Below are 20,249 nucleotides of genomic sequence, written 5' to 3'. Positions count from 1 at the left end.
TAAAGCCACTTTCTATTGAAGGAGACATGAGGAGGTATAAACAAAAGCAGAAGTTTCCTTCATTCAAAATCTAATTAGTTTCAATACCAGATTGTGCTATGAACCATGGTATTTAATACGTACACTGACCTGTCATACCACAAATGTGATTGATCAATGCAAAATTGCCCCTTTCAGGCCTTTGCTTGCAAAATGGTGGCATGAGGCAGAGAATAAGGTGACATTTAGAGATACTTCAGTATTGACCATAGCTAACTGAAAAGCAGGCTCTTTTAAAGGAGAAATTTATCATCTTTCTTTCTGTTACAGGGTGAAATTGGAGAACCAGGTCAAAAAGGGAGTAAAGGTGACAAGGGAGAAAATGTGAGTGTTTTCTTTTTCTCTGACTCCTGACTTCATTATATTGCTTCCTCCCCCCTTCCCCCATTATTGGTGGGGAAAAATGAATGAAGACAGCATTCAAAAACCAATATGCTGAACAAGCAGGAAAAAGGGCATTGTTTTGCAGAGCCATTTGCATTCCAAAACAATAAAAGCAGAGGAATAGGGCTCACTGTTACTTTGTAACACCTTTAAATGGCAGTATTATATGCTTATCGGGGTTGACCAACTTCTGTGTTCTCAGTGACCATTGTCCTTCAGACATGGACACATATGTTGCTCCAGAACCAGCTCTTTTGTAGACGGTCTCAAATAAAGCCAGCATCTTCTAGTAGCATAGGATTTTCTCTCTTTTTAGCATCTTTTGAGCATCCTTGGGGTCTCAAACCAGGGTATTTTAAGGACAGCATCCTCTAACATGGACATTCCCAATCACTCAGGTTGTCACTGGAGGTCTTTGTCAATTCACTCAACTCCAAAGTAGGGCAGCAGGGGCACATGGATGAAAGAGCCTCCTCTAGGCTTTGGAATTCCCTCTCCCAAAAGACTTGTTTGTTTTACTTCCTTTTGGACATTCAACAGATGGAGAAAACATTTGTTTATTTCATGATGGCATCTGGAAGTAGAAAAGCCCAATTGCCTATAGTCTGCTGCTGCTTGCATATGTGGTTGGTGTTTTACATCATTATGCTGTGAGGATTTCTGCAAATCGATGAAGTATTTGATGATGGATCAGTTTTACTGCTATTTTACTTTGGTTTTGCAAGTCACCTTGAGTGTATTAATACTGGGATAATTTTTTTTTTTTAAAGTAGAAGATGTTTTCAGTGATGCATATTTGAGACACATTTGAGACAAATCTGGTGGATATCTGGAAGCAGTCACTGAAAACAGTACTAATGAGAAGTTCAGGAAGAGTAGCTAGTTAGTTGTTATGTGGCTGTCCTGGCAACCTTTCCAAATTTCAAAGAAGGCATTGTAAAAGTTCTGCTGAAAATTTCCCCTATAAAGATGGGAGATTTGTATTCAGAGTGTAAAAGTCAGAGAGATTCCATAGCCATCGCATTCCTCTTCTCTTTTGAGTTTAATCTTATTAAAAAATGTTTTTATCCCATCATTGGGATACACAAGGTGATTGGCAAAACCAAAATAAAATAAAAAGTGTATCTGTCATCAAATGTATCATCAATTGTATAATGATGGTCAGGGGCTAGGTAAAAATTGATATAGGCACTGTCTAAATAGCTTTTCTTCCTGAATTTCTACTTAGCACTTTTTTTGCATAGGCATCTCCAGATATTCACCTGCTGTATTTGGGTTGTGTCTCAGATGTCTGTCACTATTCCTTTCTGATTTGTTGACAGTTCCCTTTCACCTAGTTCCATGTTTGGATCTCTTATTTGCTTGCAGGGAAGCAATTACATCACTTCTACTACTATTACTACTACAGCTACTACTATTCCAATTTGTTCAATAATCTTTTCATATAAACCTACATTTTCTTACCTACTTAAAAAGGTGTTCTCCTGTGATAAAATGCAAGGCTCCATTTAATTTTATCAGACTGAAAACAAGCAGTCCTAAGGTAATATTTTCAAGAAATATATAGTTTATAAAAGAAAATCCCCTCTGGGGAGAAATTACTCAGGCTTGTTTGGCATGCAAAGGTGGGCTGCTTAATTTGAAATTCCATTTTAAGTATATGTCCAAGCATGGCTAACTCAAAACCAGCTCTGTCGGTAATGCCTTTTTTCTAGGATAGCATAAATAGTATTACTCCTTCCTGGACTACTTTATTTTTTGAAAGGGGGGGGGGTTATGGCCAATCCCAAAGACAATTTACAACCTCTTTAGGGAAATATGATTCTAACGAGAAGCATTCATTTTGGATATGGATAGCCAAACTATCGTTGATTTTTCTCTATATAAATCTCCTCCAAAAGGGCTGATATATTTTTAGTTCAATAAAAGCCAGGGCAGGTCGTGATTCACATCCACTTTTAAATATCCTAAAATACTGTAAGCATAATTACCATTGATAAATGTCAGTTTCAAATGTATTGTAGACTAGCAAGTTTAAGACTTTGGGAGATGAGCAAATAACGCTCGACTGCCTTGAATGTAAAAGACCTTGGAGCAACAGCACCATCTCTCCAGAGAAAAGTGGAAATGCTTATTAGCCCTGAATAATGCAAAATACCCTCCTATGGACCTGCTGTTCATCTGGCTTTAGATGCCAGCATTACCTTTTTTTCTTTTTATTTCAGGGTCCTCCTGGACCACTAGGTCTTCAAGGTCCTGTTGGCGCTCCTGGTATAGCTGTAAGTATCTGCTTGTTACACATAATGAATGAGCGCTTTCCCCTGAATTCTCATTAGTTATACCAAACTTCAGACATAATTTATGTAGCATACAATGGAGAAGTTCTTAAATCCTAACCTCAAGGCATCTGTGTGTGCGTGCTCCTGTGCTTACTGAGGCTCCAGTCTTGAGTCAACATTCTGCTGCTTCAGTCTTGCACAAGTGTTATAATTCAAAGGAATGAACAAACATTGGGATAATGCTTGGTTCAGTTAATTCCAAGCTGTATTGTTGAATGCATATGGAAGCTGGGCTGGTATTTCCAAGGGCTGGTCCACATGGTCACTCTGTTTCTCATCACTTAATTACTCATCACTTGATGAGTTGCAGTAGAATATGTAAATTGACTCCACTGAAAAGAGATGACATTGAGTTGTCTTTTCACATATTCAAGCCATCACTTGATGTTGGATTCATACATGTGTGAATCAGCCTCACATTTGCTGATAATTGTTGTTGATGTGTATGGGGCAGCATTTAAAATAGGGGCTGTATCCAACTTTGCTCCTTCTTATAGACCCATTGAAATTAATGGACTTAAGTTAGCCATATCCATTTATGGGTACACGCTGAGTAGGACTAAGCTTGGATACAACCCTGGATTTCTAGGCCAGATTTAGCATCACTGTCTTTTATCATAGTCATGTGAGGGGTTGATGTAAAAAAATAATGATGCAGTCAGATTATCAAGTAGGTAAGCTGATCTTCAACATTCAATAATTTCCCCAATATTCCAATTTTAATACATAGTAAAAGATATGGAATGTGTCCACAAAAAGAGGAACCCATAACTGCAGGTTCCTGCCTTGCTGGTTTCCAACTTTTAAAAACATTATTTAATGCACATATGACAAACTGCATTCATAGCCTTACTTACCTGTGTAAACCTCATTTAATTCATTAGGACTTATTCCTTGTTAGGATTACGCTGTAAGTAGGGGAACCTGCTCTTTGGATGCATTATTTACTTAGGAACGTGTCAGGTCAATTTCTAGGCAAAGAAATGCACCACTTTTGTAAGTATTCTAGAGAGGTTTGGAACATAGAGCTAATATCATGAATTTATTGTATTTCCTGCATTCAAAAATAAATATTTAGTCCTTTCACATAAGATACATCATTTGTGATACTACAGTTGTGTGGAATGTACCCTAGTGAATAGTACCTATGACATTACAGGGACAAGCACCTGAACTCCTATGCCATTTTATGACCTCTGTTAAAAAGTCTGTTTTGCAAGCTAGTAATTCTTATAGGTTTATTTGCAAGGATGGAATAAAGATTGCAGTCTAGTACATGGTTAGCTGCTTAAATGTAGCTGAAAGTAGTATGTATGTAGCCTACAGAACTGCAGTCAAAATTCATGCTGTTTTTTTTCACCCATTGTCAGGGCAGTCCTTTTCACAGAACTAATGTAGCTAAAAAGTTACTGTATAGTTTATTCATTCGTTCTTTTAAAAATTTCTATGATGCCATTCAGGGCATAGCCTATTAAAATAGTAGTTTTTAAAAACATTTCATAGTCCAGCACAACTCTCACATAAAGCCAATTTAAACCATTTAGTAGAAACAATTTAAAAACCAGCAGCAGTATGGAACATTAAATAATCAAAAATTCAGATCAACCTATTGAAAACTGTTGTTCTTTTAGCATAAATATTCCTGAATTAGAATTAACCAGCATCTGCCAACTCTTAAGCACAGTAGCTGTATTGATCAATGGAGTACATAACAAATCTCATTTGGTGACTTTATTATGACTGGGCCACTTACTTTAATTGTATTTAGAGAACATAAGTCTAAGTTCATTGTAATTGTTGAATGAATAAATCAGAATATGTTCTCACAATGTAGCTCTCTTTTTATAAATGCAAAGTCTTATCCCAACCACATTATGCGGAATTAAATCTCATTAATCTGAATGCACATAATTTTGAATCAGAACAGAAGTGACATTAGTTGTACTTTTTAAAACTTTCACTAATCTGGGATTGTGTAATTATAGTGGTAATTGTGTCTGTTTTAATCTACTAGGGAGGTGATGGAGAACACGGCCCAAGAGGACAGCAAGGGATGTTTGGGCAGAAAGGTGATGAAGGTCCACGAGGCTTTCCTGGTCCTCCAGGACCCATTGGTCTTCAGGTATGTTATATCATTGTATTTGCTTTGTGTACCCTCTACCCTTTCCCACAAAAGAATTGGCATATGCTTATTCTGGATTTCATAACTGGAGAATGAGCAGTCTTTGGGCTGCTCGAAACTTCCTTTTTATAGCACATTATTGATGATTTGTGCTCATGATACTATCAGGGCAGTCACATGCAACCCCACTTTCAATACTGTTTGCTCCTCCTAAAGTTTTGGGGTGGTCACACTTCTTCATTTCCAGTCCATCCATATCCCGTATTCCTGCTGAAATCCTGTAACTTTTTATGCTACAAATGTTCTAGTTTATTTCAGTCCTGTTGTCGCTCTTTGACCCCTCCAGACAATGATAATATGGTAGCATTGAGGAAGCATTGCAGAACAAATTAAAGCAAAGTAAATCCACCACTAATGCACTATTATTGTGTCAAGAATATGTTGCAGAATATACCCACAATAAAACAGCTGTCTGGAGGGGCCTTTTATTAAAATTAGTGGTAATGTAACAACAACCAATAGCGTATATGAAAAAAATACTAATTATTGTCATCATTTATTAAACATTATTTCAGTAATCCTTACAAACAACCTTGTAAAGTAGGTGAATACTGCAGATAAAGGGAGAGATAGTGGCTAGGCTAAGGCTACCTTGTCAGTACATTAAAGGTGAGATTTGAACTGGGAACATCCTCAGCAGCCCAAATGATCAAGGGGCTTAGAGTGCCTTCCCCACTGAAGTCTTTGGGCTTTACAGTTTAAAGAGGGGGGGAAAGATGATGGATGGGGAAGACATGATAGAGGTGCATAGAGGCTGTAACTTTTTTTAAAAAAAGTTGTTGACAATAAATAATTTTTAAAATGCTGTAAACATACAGAGGAGATAATAATACAACAAAGACAACAACAAGGGCACAAATTCAGCAGTAGAAATAATAAAGGTCCAGGGCACAGAAAAAATACTTTGGATTGTAGCAGAGTAGCCGTGAAATTATATGAGGATAGGTTATCCAACCAGAATGGTTTATGAGATTTAGCAATGTGTCGACAAGTGGCATAAACTATGAATTTGTACCAGTTCTCAGTGAAATTGTCAGTACACCTTTGGCAAGTGGAAACATGGATTTGTTTTGTGAACTTGTCAACTGGCTTTACTTAACATTTTTTGAGGACAAGCTAGATGGCATTCTGAATAGACACATTTTTTATCCTCTTGAATAACGCTGGAATTCAGGTTGGTAGTAGATTCAGGACCGACAAAAAGAAAGTTCTTTGCACATAATCAGTGAATGGGATTCACTGAAGTTGTGGTAGCTAGTAGCCAATATGGCAATTTAAAAAGTAAATCCAGCGCAGCATTTAGAGCAGGGCCATAGCTCATTGGTAGCGCACATGTTGTGTATGCAGAAAGTCCCAAGTTCAGACTCTGCATCTCCAGGTAGCTATGGGACAGACCTCTGTCTGAAACTCTAAGGAGCCACTAGCAGACAATGTAGAGCAAAATGGACTAGTGTTTTGACTCTGTGTAAGGCAGCTTCCTAGGTTCCTAAGTATTAGAGAGATTAATGGAGAATAGGTCTATTAACAGGCTAAGAGATACCTAAATGGAAGCTCCATGTTCAGGGGGATATACCTCTCAGTACCAGATGCTGGGGATAAAAAGTGGTAGAGATCTGCTTTTAGTTTGGTGATTTATAAACCACACCTCGTTAAAATCAGTCCCAATATGTCCTGCCCAAAGCCAAAGGATTCAGACTGAGGCGAGGTGATGTCTTTTTCTCTTTTTATTAAAGTTATGGTTACATCCAAAGCTGTGTGCTTCATATATCTGTCTACTCTGATTCACTGCTTTCCCTAACTATCCTAACTAAGCAGTCTCTGCAGCATTTGGGGAGAGTTGACTCAGCACTTGTGCCTTGGGCGACACCTGCTTAAGCAGGAAAGGGTTTTGTGCATAAGCGAAGGCTCCACCTGAGTTCTACCCTTTGAAAGTCTCTCTTCTTCTGCCTCCTTGTGCAGGGCAAGGGGGGGGAGTCTCAGATGGCACATCTGACAATGGGGCTTCACTAGGTGACAGCACAACTTCTGGAAGCTGGATGCTGATTGGCTGGGAAGCATTTGAAGTGTCCGGCGGGGATTCCTGCATGGGCATGGATGGCTGAATCGGAGAGTTGTGTCCCAACTGCTCTGGCATTAGACTTGCAGGAGGAGCAGGAACTGCCTCCTTGGAAGTGCTGGGCATGGGAGTTTGAGGTCTTCCAGAACCCTCCCCGCTCATCTCCCTTCCTCCAGCTCCCCAAGGAACCTCATTTGACTCCCCTCCCTGATCTAGCTCTCCCTCCGACTGGGGCACAACAAAATATGGGCTTCAGATTGTTTTTTAAAAATAATAAAAATCATTCTTTTAAAAAAGCCACAAACCACAGCAGCAAAAACTCAAAGTTACATTACAGCACCACAAGAGAGACAAAACATCTCCTCCAGTCAACTAGCCAAATACCTGAGTAAATAAAAATGTATTTAAAAGACATCTAAAATTCATAAAAGTTGGCATCAGCCATATCCGTGAGGGGAGGACATTGCAGAAACTGGGTGCTACAACAGGGATCACCCTCTCATGTTTGCCACATAACACATAATTGGCAAGCGTGTCACTATTAAGCATCTCCACTTAAACTCAAAGACAGGGCTAGTGTATGGGGATGTAAGCGGTCGACTAAATACCTAGGTTCCATAGGGCTTTATATGTCAACACAAGCACCTTGAACCTGGCCTAGTAGCTAACTGGCAGCCAGTGCAGTTCCTTCAGAACTAGTGTTATATGTTTGCAGCTAGCCACCCCACTCATCAACCTTGCTGCCACATTCTGCACCAGTTGCAGCTTCTAAACCAAGCCCAAAGGCAGTCCCATGTAACATGCATTAAAATAATTAATCATGAAATTACCAGTGCATGGGACATAGTGGCTAAGCTATCTCTGTCCAGGAATGGACGTAGCTGGCATACCAGCTGTGAACAATGATGTACTCCTAGACTACATACCTGCTCCCTAAGGGGAGTGCAGCCTTCATCCAGAGCAGGTAACCACCACAATTGTTAGATATGGAAATCCCCCCCTCCATCTACAACTCCTCCACCTTGTCAGGAAAGTCTGTTCCCTTCATGCTTTGCTTATAACTGGCAGGTCAGTTTTGAAGGCAGGAATGCTGGACTACATGGACCCTCATCCTGTTTGAATAGGGCTCTTTTAATACTCTATTGGCTCACAACTTATTCTCGTAGACATTGCTTTACAGTAGATCCATGAGCATCAGCCTCATGAGACTGATCCTCCTGGGCTCTCCAGTAGCAAGATTCTAGAAGGTAGCACCAGTCAGACAATGTGCTGTATAGTTTATTACAGCAACATAATCAGGGTGTAACATTTGATATGAGTGCAACATTTAGAGCACTCTTCTTTTTATTAATTAGCATAAAAATGCTTTTGGATAGGAAATCAAACATGTTTTCCTTTATTTCTAAGTCAAGAGACTTGGTTTTTAAGATATGATCATATAAATATAGCACAGCTTGAAATGTGCTCAAAATTTCAGGGACTGATTAACATCACTCTTTTTAGGTGTTTGGAATGGAAACACAGTATAAATTTGATTCATATTGAAAAGAGTAATATGCTTCACCTCTGTATATTTTGATTTAGTGAAATGCTACATAAGGGTAACTACCCATTAGTTAGAGGCTTAAAATAATGAACGTTGAATTATGTTTCCTTGAATCTCATTTTCATTCAAGTGTACTAAGGATACCAAAAACGATGATGATAATAAAGGACCACTGAGCAATCAAGAGCTCTGTTTTAGTTGCTAATGCCGTTCTCACAATAAAAAGTAAAACCCTTGCAGAGCTTATTCCTTTTTTATTTATACTATTTCTCAATAATAAAATCACATCAGATGTACTGAAATTGTCCTCATGGTCTCACATTTGCATGTCATTCATGCTCCCTCTCAGCTGTCTCCCCTTCCCATCCTGGCATCTTCCATATGCTTAAAAGAATTAAGTTTCACTCATGTAAAGATGCTCCCTCCCCCAATGCACTGGGACCAGAGGGTGCTGGTAAAATCATTCCCTCTAATCACAAGCTAGATTTGTCAGTCATAAAGGAGCTTCATCTCCAAATCCTGGCATTTCCATTAAATACAGAAATAAGCTTCTCCTTCTTCCCCCACACCCTGGCATTTTCTTTATATGGTAAGTGTAGAAACATAGTTTCATTTTTAGTAAATGCTTGTCTGCAGCATGTTTTTAATGTCCGGATCATCAGAGCAGCACAGAGCAGTTCAGGGGTCCCTTCTTCAACTTGTGCAGCCTCATACAGGTATCACTCCACTTTAGACAAGCCCAAAATTATTCTGTGACACCCTGCCTTGTCTGAGATTTGTTTGAAGGCAATGCACACCCTATATTTCATAATGTTTTAAATACTTTTTAAAAAGTTGTCTTCTACAGTGTCTTGAGTATATCAATACTCTAAATATAATGTGTTTAATTAATAATGTACATCATAAAATGTTTCATAATATTAATAAAGTGCTCAATATAAGAGTTATTTTATGACAAAAATATTTTAGGCAAACTTTAGGGGCAAAATCCCTCTTAAGCTGGTTTACACAATAAAAAATATAACGCAGTCACAAAACTCAAAATACCCAAAACATTCATACAATACAAAATATGTAAGTCTAATGCAAAAACTACAAATCATTAGCAGTAAACAAGTGAAAGGGCATTTGGACTTTAGTTTAAGGGAAGGTTTTGGACCAAAGTCAAAGGAAAGCATTCTAGGAAATACCTGTATGTAGAAACAGGACAAAGTATGTAGGGCTGGCTCCAGATGATGATGATTATGGTGATGGTGATGATGATGATGATAGTTTCTCCCTGTATTTAAATGGTAATATTGATTGCCTAATCCTATTACAGATACCATTTAGAGAGGTGTGGAAATTCCTACTCATGTTTCAGAACACATGTAAATTGATATCACAGGTAGAACTGATCAGGTGGGATGAACAAAAATGTGGATTTTTACTTAAATGCCCTAGAAGCACTGGCAACCACCACAGAAAATGGCTCATTGATTAAAAAAATAATAAATTGAACTTCATAACAGATACAACTGCTCGTGACTTAGAAGAGAATATTGGCTCCATTAAAAGCAAAGCAGCAAAGTTCCCACTGGTTTCAGGAGTGAACATATTTCAATGTAATTATTTGCAAGATTGTATTTGAAGACTGATTTGGCAAAGACCAACATATTTAACCTGAAGCATGTTTATTCTTCCATTGTCATTAATAGTACCATTTACAGGTTTAAAAAGTTGAACTTGCATGTAACTTTCAAAATAATTGAGGGCCTAAATGTGAATTACTAAAGGCAGGTTTATGTCTCAATAAATCTTAATAACAAACTGTTGGGTAAGTTGTTAGTATCTGTCATGACAGCAAATTGTAATTGATGAGATGCTTGCATCCATAACACAGAGATCTTTACCTTTTCCACAGTCACACCTACAAATGAGTGATTTGTTGGCAATTATTCATCCAAGACATTTTGGCTGCAATTATTCTAACCCTTCTGTCATCAGTGTACCTCTTCCATAGTTGAGTATTTATTGTGTGGCTTGAAACCCCATCCTAAACACAGTGGCATAATCCAGATCAAGTTAAGCATTTTTTAATCCCGGTGTATTCGTAGAAAAATTGATCATATACTTGAACACATATTTTTGTCATTGCATTTATATCCTTCCCTTCCTGTAAGAAACTTGCGGCAGACTATACGGTTCCTCATCCCCTCCCCCATTTTATCCACACAGCAACCCTGTGAAGTAGGGTAGGATGAGTGATAGTGACTTGCCCTAGGTCACCCAGTAAGCTTCATGGCTGACTGTGAGCAGGATTATTCTTGCCTCAATCCACTTCACAAGCCTCCCTTCTAAGAGGCTCACAGCATGTGGTCCCCTCACTTCTGGCTCAAGCAAATACACAGGATATTTTCCTCTTATGTAGGTAACAATAGGGAAGGCTACTTCAGTAGCCAAGGCTGCCTTGCTAGATCATGGCCAGCATCATTACATATATTAGAGGGTTAAATCCTGCAGAGTTATTCCAATGCAAGTGATGAACTGGATAATCTGAGTTCCAAAAATGAGTAACTTGCAGTCAGTTCTGAAACCCAGTTAAATCAAATGTAGTACCATTGACTTCAATGGGACTCTAATCAGTTTAAATCTAAGGTTACCAATTTAACTAGATAGCAGATCAGGATGCACATCACCCACTTTTAAACTATCAATGCCAAATTGCTGTCACCTGTAACTGACACATTATCATTGTAACTATGAAGCCCAATCTTTTCAATTTTATAAAGAAGAGGATCTCAACAGCTGAGCATATTGGTTATTGAATGAGCAAATTGGTATCAAATTTTCCTCCAGAGACTATCCATCACAAATGGATTGTGATTTTACCTGTTTCTAAAGAATGAGATCACTAAGGGTGAAATACTGCTTCTATTGAAGTGTGTAGCAAAACTCCCATTGCAGATTGCAGCCTAGATGGGTAATTTACACAAAATGGGATTCTACATTTTGGATGGTTCCTTAAAATTACATTTTCAGTCTGTTTAAAAAGGAGCCCGTGGAATCCTACAAAGGAAGTGAATTTGTAGATACTCTATAGTGCATGTTCTGCTCAGAATAATATACGTTATCTGTTGATGAAATAATGTAAGAATTTAATTTAACACTCAGAGCACAATTCCTGTCCCCATGGGCACTCAGCTATGTACAAGTGGAGGAATCACAATGCAGACCAATGGCGTCTTTCTCCCTTTATCCCCTTCCTTAGCACGTGCATAGGCCAATACTGTAAACAGGAAGACTGGCATTCTGCAGGCACAAGGCTGTCTTTGTGCTGATAAGGATTAGGCAGTCAGGGTTGATATTTTGTGCAAGCTGATGTTTTGAGGTGTTGGAAAGACTCGTTTTGAAAAACAACCCTTCTTAAGGCTCTGTTACAGTGGTGAACAACCTGTGACCAAAGGTTGCATGTGGCCCACAACCTAATTTCATGTTGTCCTTGGTGGCAAAGAAGGGGGAAAATGAAGGGAAGGGGCTGGCATAGAGAGGGAGAATGAGGTGGCAGAGAGAGAGAGAGAGAGAGAGAGAGAGAGAGAGAGAGAGAGAGAAGGGTTGTCTGCCCACTTTTGACTCAGGTTCTGTTCACCACTGTGTCCAGCATGTGGTCCTAACAGGTTACCCTTGAAAGAAAAAAGATTGCTTACCCCTGTTCTGTTACATGATTATAGCAAATATTTGTGAACTTTTAAGAATAAAACCACTAAATAAATATATACTTAATAGGAGAGGAAGAGAGATCCAAATGATTGAGTGTCCATATATGCTGGAATTCTGAATGAATTCAAAGCACATCAGCGGATATGTATGTATGATGTGCTGTACATCCAGTAATACACCCACATTTAGTGCACCTCTAAACAAATGAAACACCTGCCATTATTTCCTACTTAGAAACTGGCAATGAGACAAGAATGCATTGGCTCTGCCATCCTGCATCTATTGCAATCAATATATATATTTCGTTATGCATATTACTATCCATTACAGCCATTTGTTTGAATGCACCAAAGTCTATTAAACTTCCAAACAATTGGGATGAAATGGATAAACCTTACAGTAAGGAAAAGTGAGATTGTCTCATTCATGCATATTAGATAACGAGGGGTTGTGCCCGTGCTCGCTTCACTCACCAACCCTGACTACCCTCACCACTCACCAAACTCCCCCACCCCTCATCAACCCCCACTCCACCCATGGTAACCCCTTGGACTTTCCCCTTTCACCCCTGCCACTACTAAGCCCCCCTAAACCATCCCCCGGGCTCTCTAAAACTATCCCTCCTCCCAGGCATTCTCAAACTGTTTCCCCCTCCTCCCAGGTGTTCTCATCCCATTCCCCCCTCCTCCCAGGTGCTCTCAAACCATTTCCCCTCCTCCCAGGTGCTCTCAAACTGTTCTCCCTGTTCTCACCTCCTCCTAGGTATTCACAAACCATTCCAGGGCACTCCTCCAGGTAGCCTGCTTATCTCCTCCCGCCCAGGCCAGCACTGTCACTGCCACACAGTGCACTTAGGCCTCATTCCCACATAGCCCACTTATCTGCTTTCCACCCAGGTCGGTGCTGGCACTGCTATTTGCCTCCTGGCTGCTTACCTGCTTGCTCCACCCCACAGTTGCTTCCCTCACTCATCTGCCCCTTGCTCGTCCTCCCTCAGTTGCTTTCCTCACTCCGCCTCCCCTCATTTGTCTGCTCCACAGCCACTTCCCTCACTCATCTGCCCCTCGTTCATCCACCTCACAGCTGCTTCCCTCACTCGTCTGCCCCTTACTCATCCACCCCACAGCCACTTCCCTTGCTCATCCACCCCTTACTCATCCACTCCTGCTCATCTGCCTCAATCCATAGCCACCCAGTCACTTTCCTCCTATGCCAGCCATCTTTGTTTCCCGGACACCTCGCTTGCTGCCCTGATCTGCCATGCCCCCATGTCACGGTATGTCACATCATTACTCCGTGACGATGTAACATCTTTATATAGGAAGATGTAACTGTGTATAAAAGAGCACACAGGATGACACAAGCATTGTGATGCTGTGTAACGGGGTGACTTCTTTGCTTGCTCCATGGCTCATTTCCTAGCAAATGACTGGAGCTCCTGCAAGTCCCCTCCCAAGGAGGCTGAGTGAGGCTGCTACTCAACACTGCAGACATGCAAAAAAAAAAAGTTTCATTGCTTGAGCAACAACCAAGCTTTCCTCATGAAAATTGGTCTGAAGAAGGTGAAGGGCCATCCTACACATTCCAATAAACACACATTTAAAAAACATTCTGCTATATGTCTCCAAAGATACTGTTTACTGCAAACAGCACTTTGGGGGGGGGTTCGAATGGCAGCCAGGGTGCGTGATTTTCAGCAGAAAACTGAGGATTGGTAGCATTTTCTGGATTGGGTCCATGTTCTTGCTTTTTCTCTAGAATAGTGATGGCCAGTGTAGAAGTGGCTTGTTTGTGTATGAACTGCCAACTCATAAGAAAATATCATGGTGGTGTACAATGAAAGAACAAAAACTTCATAAAATTATGAAATCATAAATACATAACAAATGACCAACACTGAATCAAAGTAATTCCCTAAACATGCCTATAAGCATCTTTATCATAATGTGTAGATTGCCACTCAGTTGCACATGGATCCCGCTCACACAGGTCACCAACGGGAGAAACATCAGAACAGACCAATCTGGGGGCCTTGTAAGTGCCTTCCAAATAAATGCCTGATTGGTCCTTCTCCTAGCTGATAAAAGGAGGCTTGACAAAGGGACTCTATTTAGCTGTTGTGTTCAATGATGCCAGTGAAACATAATTTCACCGGTTTTGAATATAAATTTGAATAACATCCTAATGCTTGAACTCAATATGAAAAGAAGACTATTTCCTTCAAAAAAATTCTGACTTTGAATGAAAAATGAGATTCTGCAGATATCCAGTGTTTCTTTATATTAAGTATATTTTTGTTTGTTTGTTTAGATAATTTATATCCCACTTTTTTAAAAAAAACCTCTAAGTGGTTTACAAATACTATAAAATATTACTAACAATCATAAAATAAAATAAAAATATTTTATTAAAAAATCCATCAATTAATAACAACACAATCAGCAATTGAACAGGATAACCCTTTATTAGTCTAAGTCCTGGGCACCAATTGCTGCTTGCACAGCTCTAAGCAAACGCTCCACGTGGGAGTGTTTTTAAGATTCTATTTATTTATTTATTTATTTTATTTATTTCATTTTTAAACCGCCCATAGCGAATAGCTCTCTGGGCGGTGAACAAAACAAGATTAAAATACAATATTACAATAAAATTACAATAAAATCAGCAACAAGTTAAAAAAAAAAAAAGCTTCTCAACTCTAATAGTCAAAAACGCAGTACTCACGATCCGTTTTACATAACCCTGGCTGTACTGGGATTGCCCTTGTGAGAAAAAGACCCAAAGGATCTCAAGACATGGAATGCACAAAATGTATGTTGACAATTAGGGATGTGTAAGCACCTTGATGCTTGCCCTGGAAGTGGTTGAGCTTTTGCAAGCATTAAAACTGAATTCTCACAAAGGCTTGAGCTTTTTGTCAGCATTAATTGTGAACTCTCATAAAATGCTTTAGTCCCCTACTGCCATCACCTTCACTTATACCTGTCTTGGGACGAGACAGCAGAAGATGAACATAAGTGGTCCACAGGTCATGCTAGAACATTTTTCCCCTCTGAAGAACATGAATTTCAAGTCCTAGAATGTATTGTAAGAAACAGACCCTGTGAATATCATTCCTTCTGGGGAGAAAGATTTCCAACCTTATTGGGTTATTAGAAGAAAGGATCATGAAATGGCATATCGTTTACAACATGGGGCACAGCGGTGGAATTTTTAACCTCACAGAGGGAATCTGTTATCCATTCAATCTCAGAGTAAAGTGTGAGGTGTTTTTTTAAAGATTAGTAATGTGAGAATATTGGAACCATGCTGTACGATTTCTACAACATGGTCCACACAGCCTGGAACAAAAACTATATGTTAAATTGTGACTTTGTATAATTCAATGTAATTCAATATATTAGCAGAACATGCCGTTTCCATGCCCTGTAGTGTGTAAGCAGACTGTTTTGAACAAGCAAAGTATTTGTCTTCAAAATACACAAATATGCAGAACAGAATAAAATGCTGTCAAACTGATGCAGTGCTCACACAATTTGACATACAAAGTGCTATACATTGGTCAAGTTACCAATACTGGCTTCAACACTTGTTACATGAACCCTTGGAAGGCAGAGCTGCAACAGAATAACTGAGAAGCAGAGAACGACATTCATTTTGATAAGGAAATGTTTTAAATTTACATTTAAAGATGTATCTATCAGGGATTGTAATTTGCGCTGTTTGAGTTTGAGAAAATTAAATATATAAAATCTCTTTTTCTCTCACTAGGGTCTTCCTGGCCCACCAGGCGAAAAAGGTGAAAATGGTGATGTCGGTCCAATGGTAAGTCATCGTCCCCCGCTTCAGTCTTCTATATGCAGTTATATGCAGGCTTCCCATGGGTATCTGGTTGGCCACTGTGAGAACAGGATGCTGGACTAAATGGTCCACTTATGTGATCCAGCAGGCTCTTATGTCCCACTGACATAGAGTATCATACAAAACAGGGACCCTTTCCTTCTTCCACTTTCCTTTGGTCATAAGACTCTCAGATGAGGCCTCGCTCCAGGCATCTAAGACTTCTAAGTGAGTTTATGAACCACCCAAATATGGCCATCTAAATACTACAGGAATAAGTACATACAATGTAGCTGTGACTCCCTTTGTCATATATTGGTAGCTCTTAGCTAGTTCTGTGAAAGTCTATGCCAAAGAGCCTTGTGAATGTAAACCTGAATCATTATTTTTTGTTTCCTACAGGGTCCCCCTGGTCCCCCTGGCCCAAGAGGTCCCCAGGGTCCAAATGGAGCTGATGTAAGCAACGTTTCCTTCCAACAGTGTTTGCATTCATATTTTCTTTTTAAAAATTAGCATGTGACCTAACTTACATGTTCTTATCGTCCTAGGGTCCTCAAGGTCCACCAGGGTCAGTTGGTTCTGTTGGGGGTGTTGGTGAGAAAGTAAGTAAGCATACAACTTAAAAATACAACTATAATGAATGGGGTGGCAAAGAACATATGTATATAAATGATTTTAATCTTACGTTTTATGATGCAAGGCAGTGTACATATTCCAGTCAGTTGGAGCACTTCCAGATTGTTGCTATTTTCTGGTGGAGTTCAATCACATATTCAGGAAGCGTAATTATAATTGGTTGGGAGGTCTTGCACCAAAACCCCACTTCCACAAAAGTTTGGACTTTTTGCAATTAGGAAAGTGATGGGAGAATGCACTGGAATGTGTGGGATAACACTTGCTTTGACACCACACCATCTAACCTCCCTGCAAACAAATCTCAATGAATGCTTAATAAATAGCCAATGTTGTCTAATCTCCCTGCAAACAAATGAAGATGAATGCTCAATAAAGTCGTAATTTGGAAACACACTTGGGGGTTTTTTGGGGGGGGGTTGTTTTACACAAATAAACCCAAATTACTGTCTTTCATGGTTAAAGAGAAAATTTGGAGATATGTGTAGCGTCTGGTCGGGGATCAGAATTCAAAATGAAGATAGCAGGGCTTCCAGTGAGTGCTCTGTACAGGGCGTTCCCACTGTTCTCTTTCTCACTGGGATAATTCAACCTTTTTAACTGTACTAATTATAGATGTGCAAAGCAGGAACAGAACAAAAGATGAGGTGAGGATTGTTCATAGATAGGAGTATTGCTTATCTGCCAAATGGGGGAAGCCTAATCCTCCAAGTGATGCACCTCCTCGTTCTTCATCCTGTAGACTAACAGCATGAGGAGAAGCAGTTGCCCCAACAGTAGGTGGACAGGCATGAATTCTGAGACCCATGTTTCATCCCAACAGTCCATATTTAAAATTAGAAAAAAAATTGTGTAAAGTGAAATCTCCCTTTATGCGCAATTTGCATAATTTATTTTGCATGCAGTTTGATTAGGGGAGTAGCATACAATTCACACAGCTCTCCTTATGTGATTGCATCATTACACACAAACATGCACACAGAGCACTGCTAAAAATCAAGAGGTTCAAACAGCTGCCAGAACTAACTGATTAGGAAACTTAAGAGACTGAAAGCTAGTGCATATATTCCTTGTCCAGGGATCCAGGACATGTAGGCTCTCCTCGTGCATACAAAGTATTGAGTAACTCATGCTCAGGTCAGTAGATATTGCAGAATTTGAGTTTTTGAGGAAGAACAGGCATGCAGCTTGGGCCTAAGTAGCACTCCTGTCACTCACATATTTACCAAACACATGCAGTGCTGAGTAGGGGAGGTGGGAGCATGCATCTATGTCTTTATGACACACTTCAAAATTATATCCCACACACCCATAATTTCCAGGAATTTTTTTTTGCCTGGGAGCTTCTTGCACAAGAATACACACCTGTAATGACATGACAAAGACCTTTCGGCAAAAGTTTACCATGTCACAGAATATCATTCAAAGAGATAGCCATGTTTGTCTGCTTCAGCAATCCCAACAAAGAATTTTGTAGTTTAGTAAAGACTAGGGCTGCAATTCTATACACACGTTTATTGGAGTCCTATTGAACTCAGGGGTGCTTCTGTGTAGACACCTGCACAATTGCACTGCAAGAAATTCATTATGGCATAACCTTTTATGGACTTGAGTTCATGTCATCAGACTCATTGAATGTTTATGCCATAATAAATTTGACAGTCTTTAAAGTGCTATAAGACTCTTTGTTGCTTTTACAACATAGCATGGGAATCAGTCAGCATCAGTCTTACTGCGGAGTTGATACTGATAATAGCATTTGGAATTTTGCAGTAGGAAGTGTCTTTGTCAGGTATATGAGCTCATATCCCAGAGATTTCACCTATTTTTGGTTTTGTATTCAATTTATAGTAGACAACAGTGACTTAAATGCTTTGCACAACCTATGAATATTTTACCAAAATAAAGACCCTTTCAAGACTGGTCTTATTATTTGGTGCATTTTACTATTTTTTCTACACCACTGGGTAGATTAGCAACCAGTATAGACCTTTTTCATCCAGTTATGTAGGGGAAAGGACACATTTATGCAGTACAATGTATTGATATTGGTTTTATTTATTTTTTAATAGAATCACAGAATACCATTTTAACATAGTGAGCTAATACAAAAACAAGAAATGGAAAAATGAGTTTTGAGAAGGTTAAACACTGCTGGACTTTCATTTTTCATTTCTCAAAAATATGGGGCAATACACACACATCAGACTTACCTCATTTACCAGATTTAACTTTCCCTATCACTGGTGGCAGAAATCCTTGGAAATAGATTACATTAAGGAGTCCAAAGTGTAGTGGTTCAGTCAGTTGGTTTTTTTTGCAGTGTCCAAATCTTGAGAACCCCAGAGTCAGTGGCACATTCAAAGCCTTCTTCCATTTGGCTCACATTGCTAGATAATGGTTTATCCAATAACTTTGGGTTTTAATAGGTAGATGGTAAGTACCAGATGTCGCCATGTGGGGCACTGTCAGGAGACCCTCACACCCATTAATACAAAATGAAAATGGTACCTTCTGTGGCATTGACATGTCAAAAATAAACTTGAGAAGCACATGTCAGCACAATTGTATCTAAATCCAGCAAATAGTGTCTCATATTTGAAATGATCAAATTCAGAATCTTTTTTAAAACACATTTTACAAATGGTTTCTATCTCACTTCGCCCATCTGAGCCCCACCTTTCTCCGATGAGGGTAATGCCAAGAGGAATCACAGATTTAAAAATCTAAGTTTTCCCTTCTGATTTTTAAGATCTCAAAGTCAAGGCATGGGAATTTTTAAAATTGAGATGATATACTTCAAATTCATATCAAATTAAATCTAAAGTTATCGCTTTATGCATAGTTCGTTATGCACACTCAGTATATCTGTCCATATTGAAGGATCTGCCCAAGCTTTATGTTTGTAGATGGCTTCATTGTTATTAAGGACTAATAGCAATATAAAAGACAAAAGGCTGAGACATGGGCACGTCCTAGAGAAATATAATTTATTCTGATGTAGTTGCAGCATAATTGAACAAAAATGAAAATACATGGGTTGTGCAGTAATAACTTTTTTTTTGTTATCCAGACAGATACTTAAAACTGGGTAGATTTGTTTGCTTGTGAGTGTTAGGATATGGCACAGTGAAAGAAGCAAGATACTCTGAAGGCCCTTCAGAAGATTTCCAATCTGTGTTGTTTTCTTGACCTAGCAATCGTCTAAAGAGGCAAAGCCCTCTTGAACTTTCCCTTTACACTCTTCACGGATGAAGCCCTCTCTAAATTGTTTTGCCTCTGAGCACCATGAGTCCTTTCCATAATCTTTTTGGCACACTACTCAGCTCTTGTCCCTCCAGGTGCAGATCTACTGATTGAAGGCACAGGTCATTTGAAATCATATAGATTTGTCATGGGGCACTTTTTAATCACTCCCAGAAAGTGGGGGCAGTTCTTTATTTTACAGCCCCAGGTACTTTTCCTTTCTGTCTAAAGGAAGATGCAGCCACTTAGTTGGATACTTTCAACTTATTTTAAGCCAATAAAATA

The 20,249-nt window shown here is 39.2% G+C and overlaps 1 protein-coding gene across 1 annotated transcript in view; it reads left to right on the top strand.

The window, feature by feature from the left end:
* Positions 1–20,249, top strand: part of COL11A1 (collagen type XI alpha 1 chain) — a 352,651-nt gene that overhangs the window by 282,931 nt on the left and 49,471 nt on the right. Inside the window, exons 44-49 of the mRNA XM_061633852.1 lie at positions 310–363; positions 2,649–2,702; positions 4,777–4,884; positions 16,017–16,070; positions 16,488–16,541; positions 16,634–16,687. Of these exons, the coding sequence (XP_061489836.1) occupies positions 310–363; positions 2,649–2,702; positions 4,777–4,884; positions 16,017–16,070; positions 16,488–16,541; positions 16,634–16,687 (378 nt within the window). The remainder of the gene's footprint in view (positions 1–309; positions 364–2,648; positions 2,703–4,776; positions 4,885–16,016; positions 16,071–16,487; positions 16,542–16,633; positions 16,688–20,249) is intronic.

Source organism: Rhineura floridana, chromosome 6 (assembly GCF_030035675.1).
Source record: "Rhineura floridana isolate rRhiFlo1 chromosome 6, rRhiFlo1.hap2, whole genome shotgun sequence".
In the NCBI taxonomy this organism is placed as follows: domain Eukaryota; kingdom Metazoa; phylum Chordata; class Lepidosauria; order Squamata; family Rhineuridae; genus Rhineura; species Rhineura floridana.
This window is presented reverse-complemented; position numbering and strand designations above follow the sequence as displayed.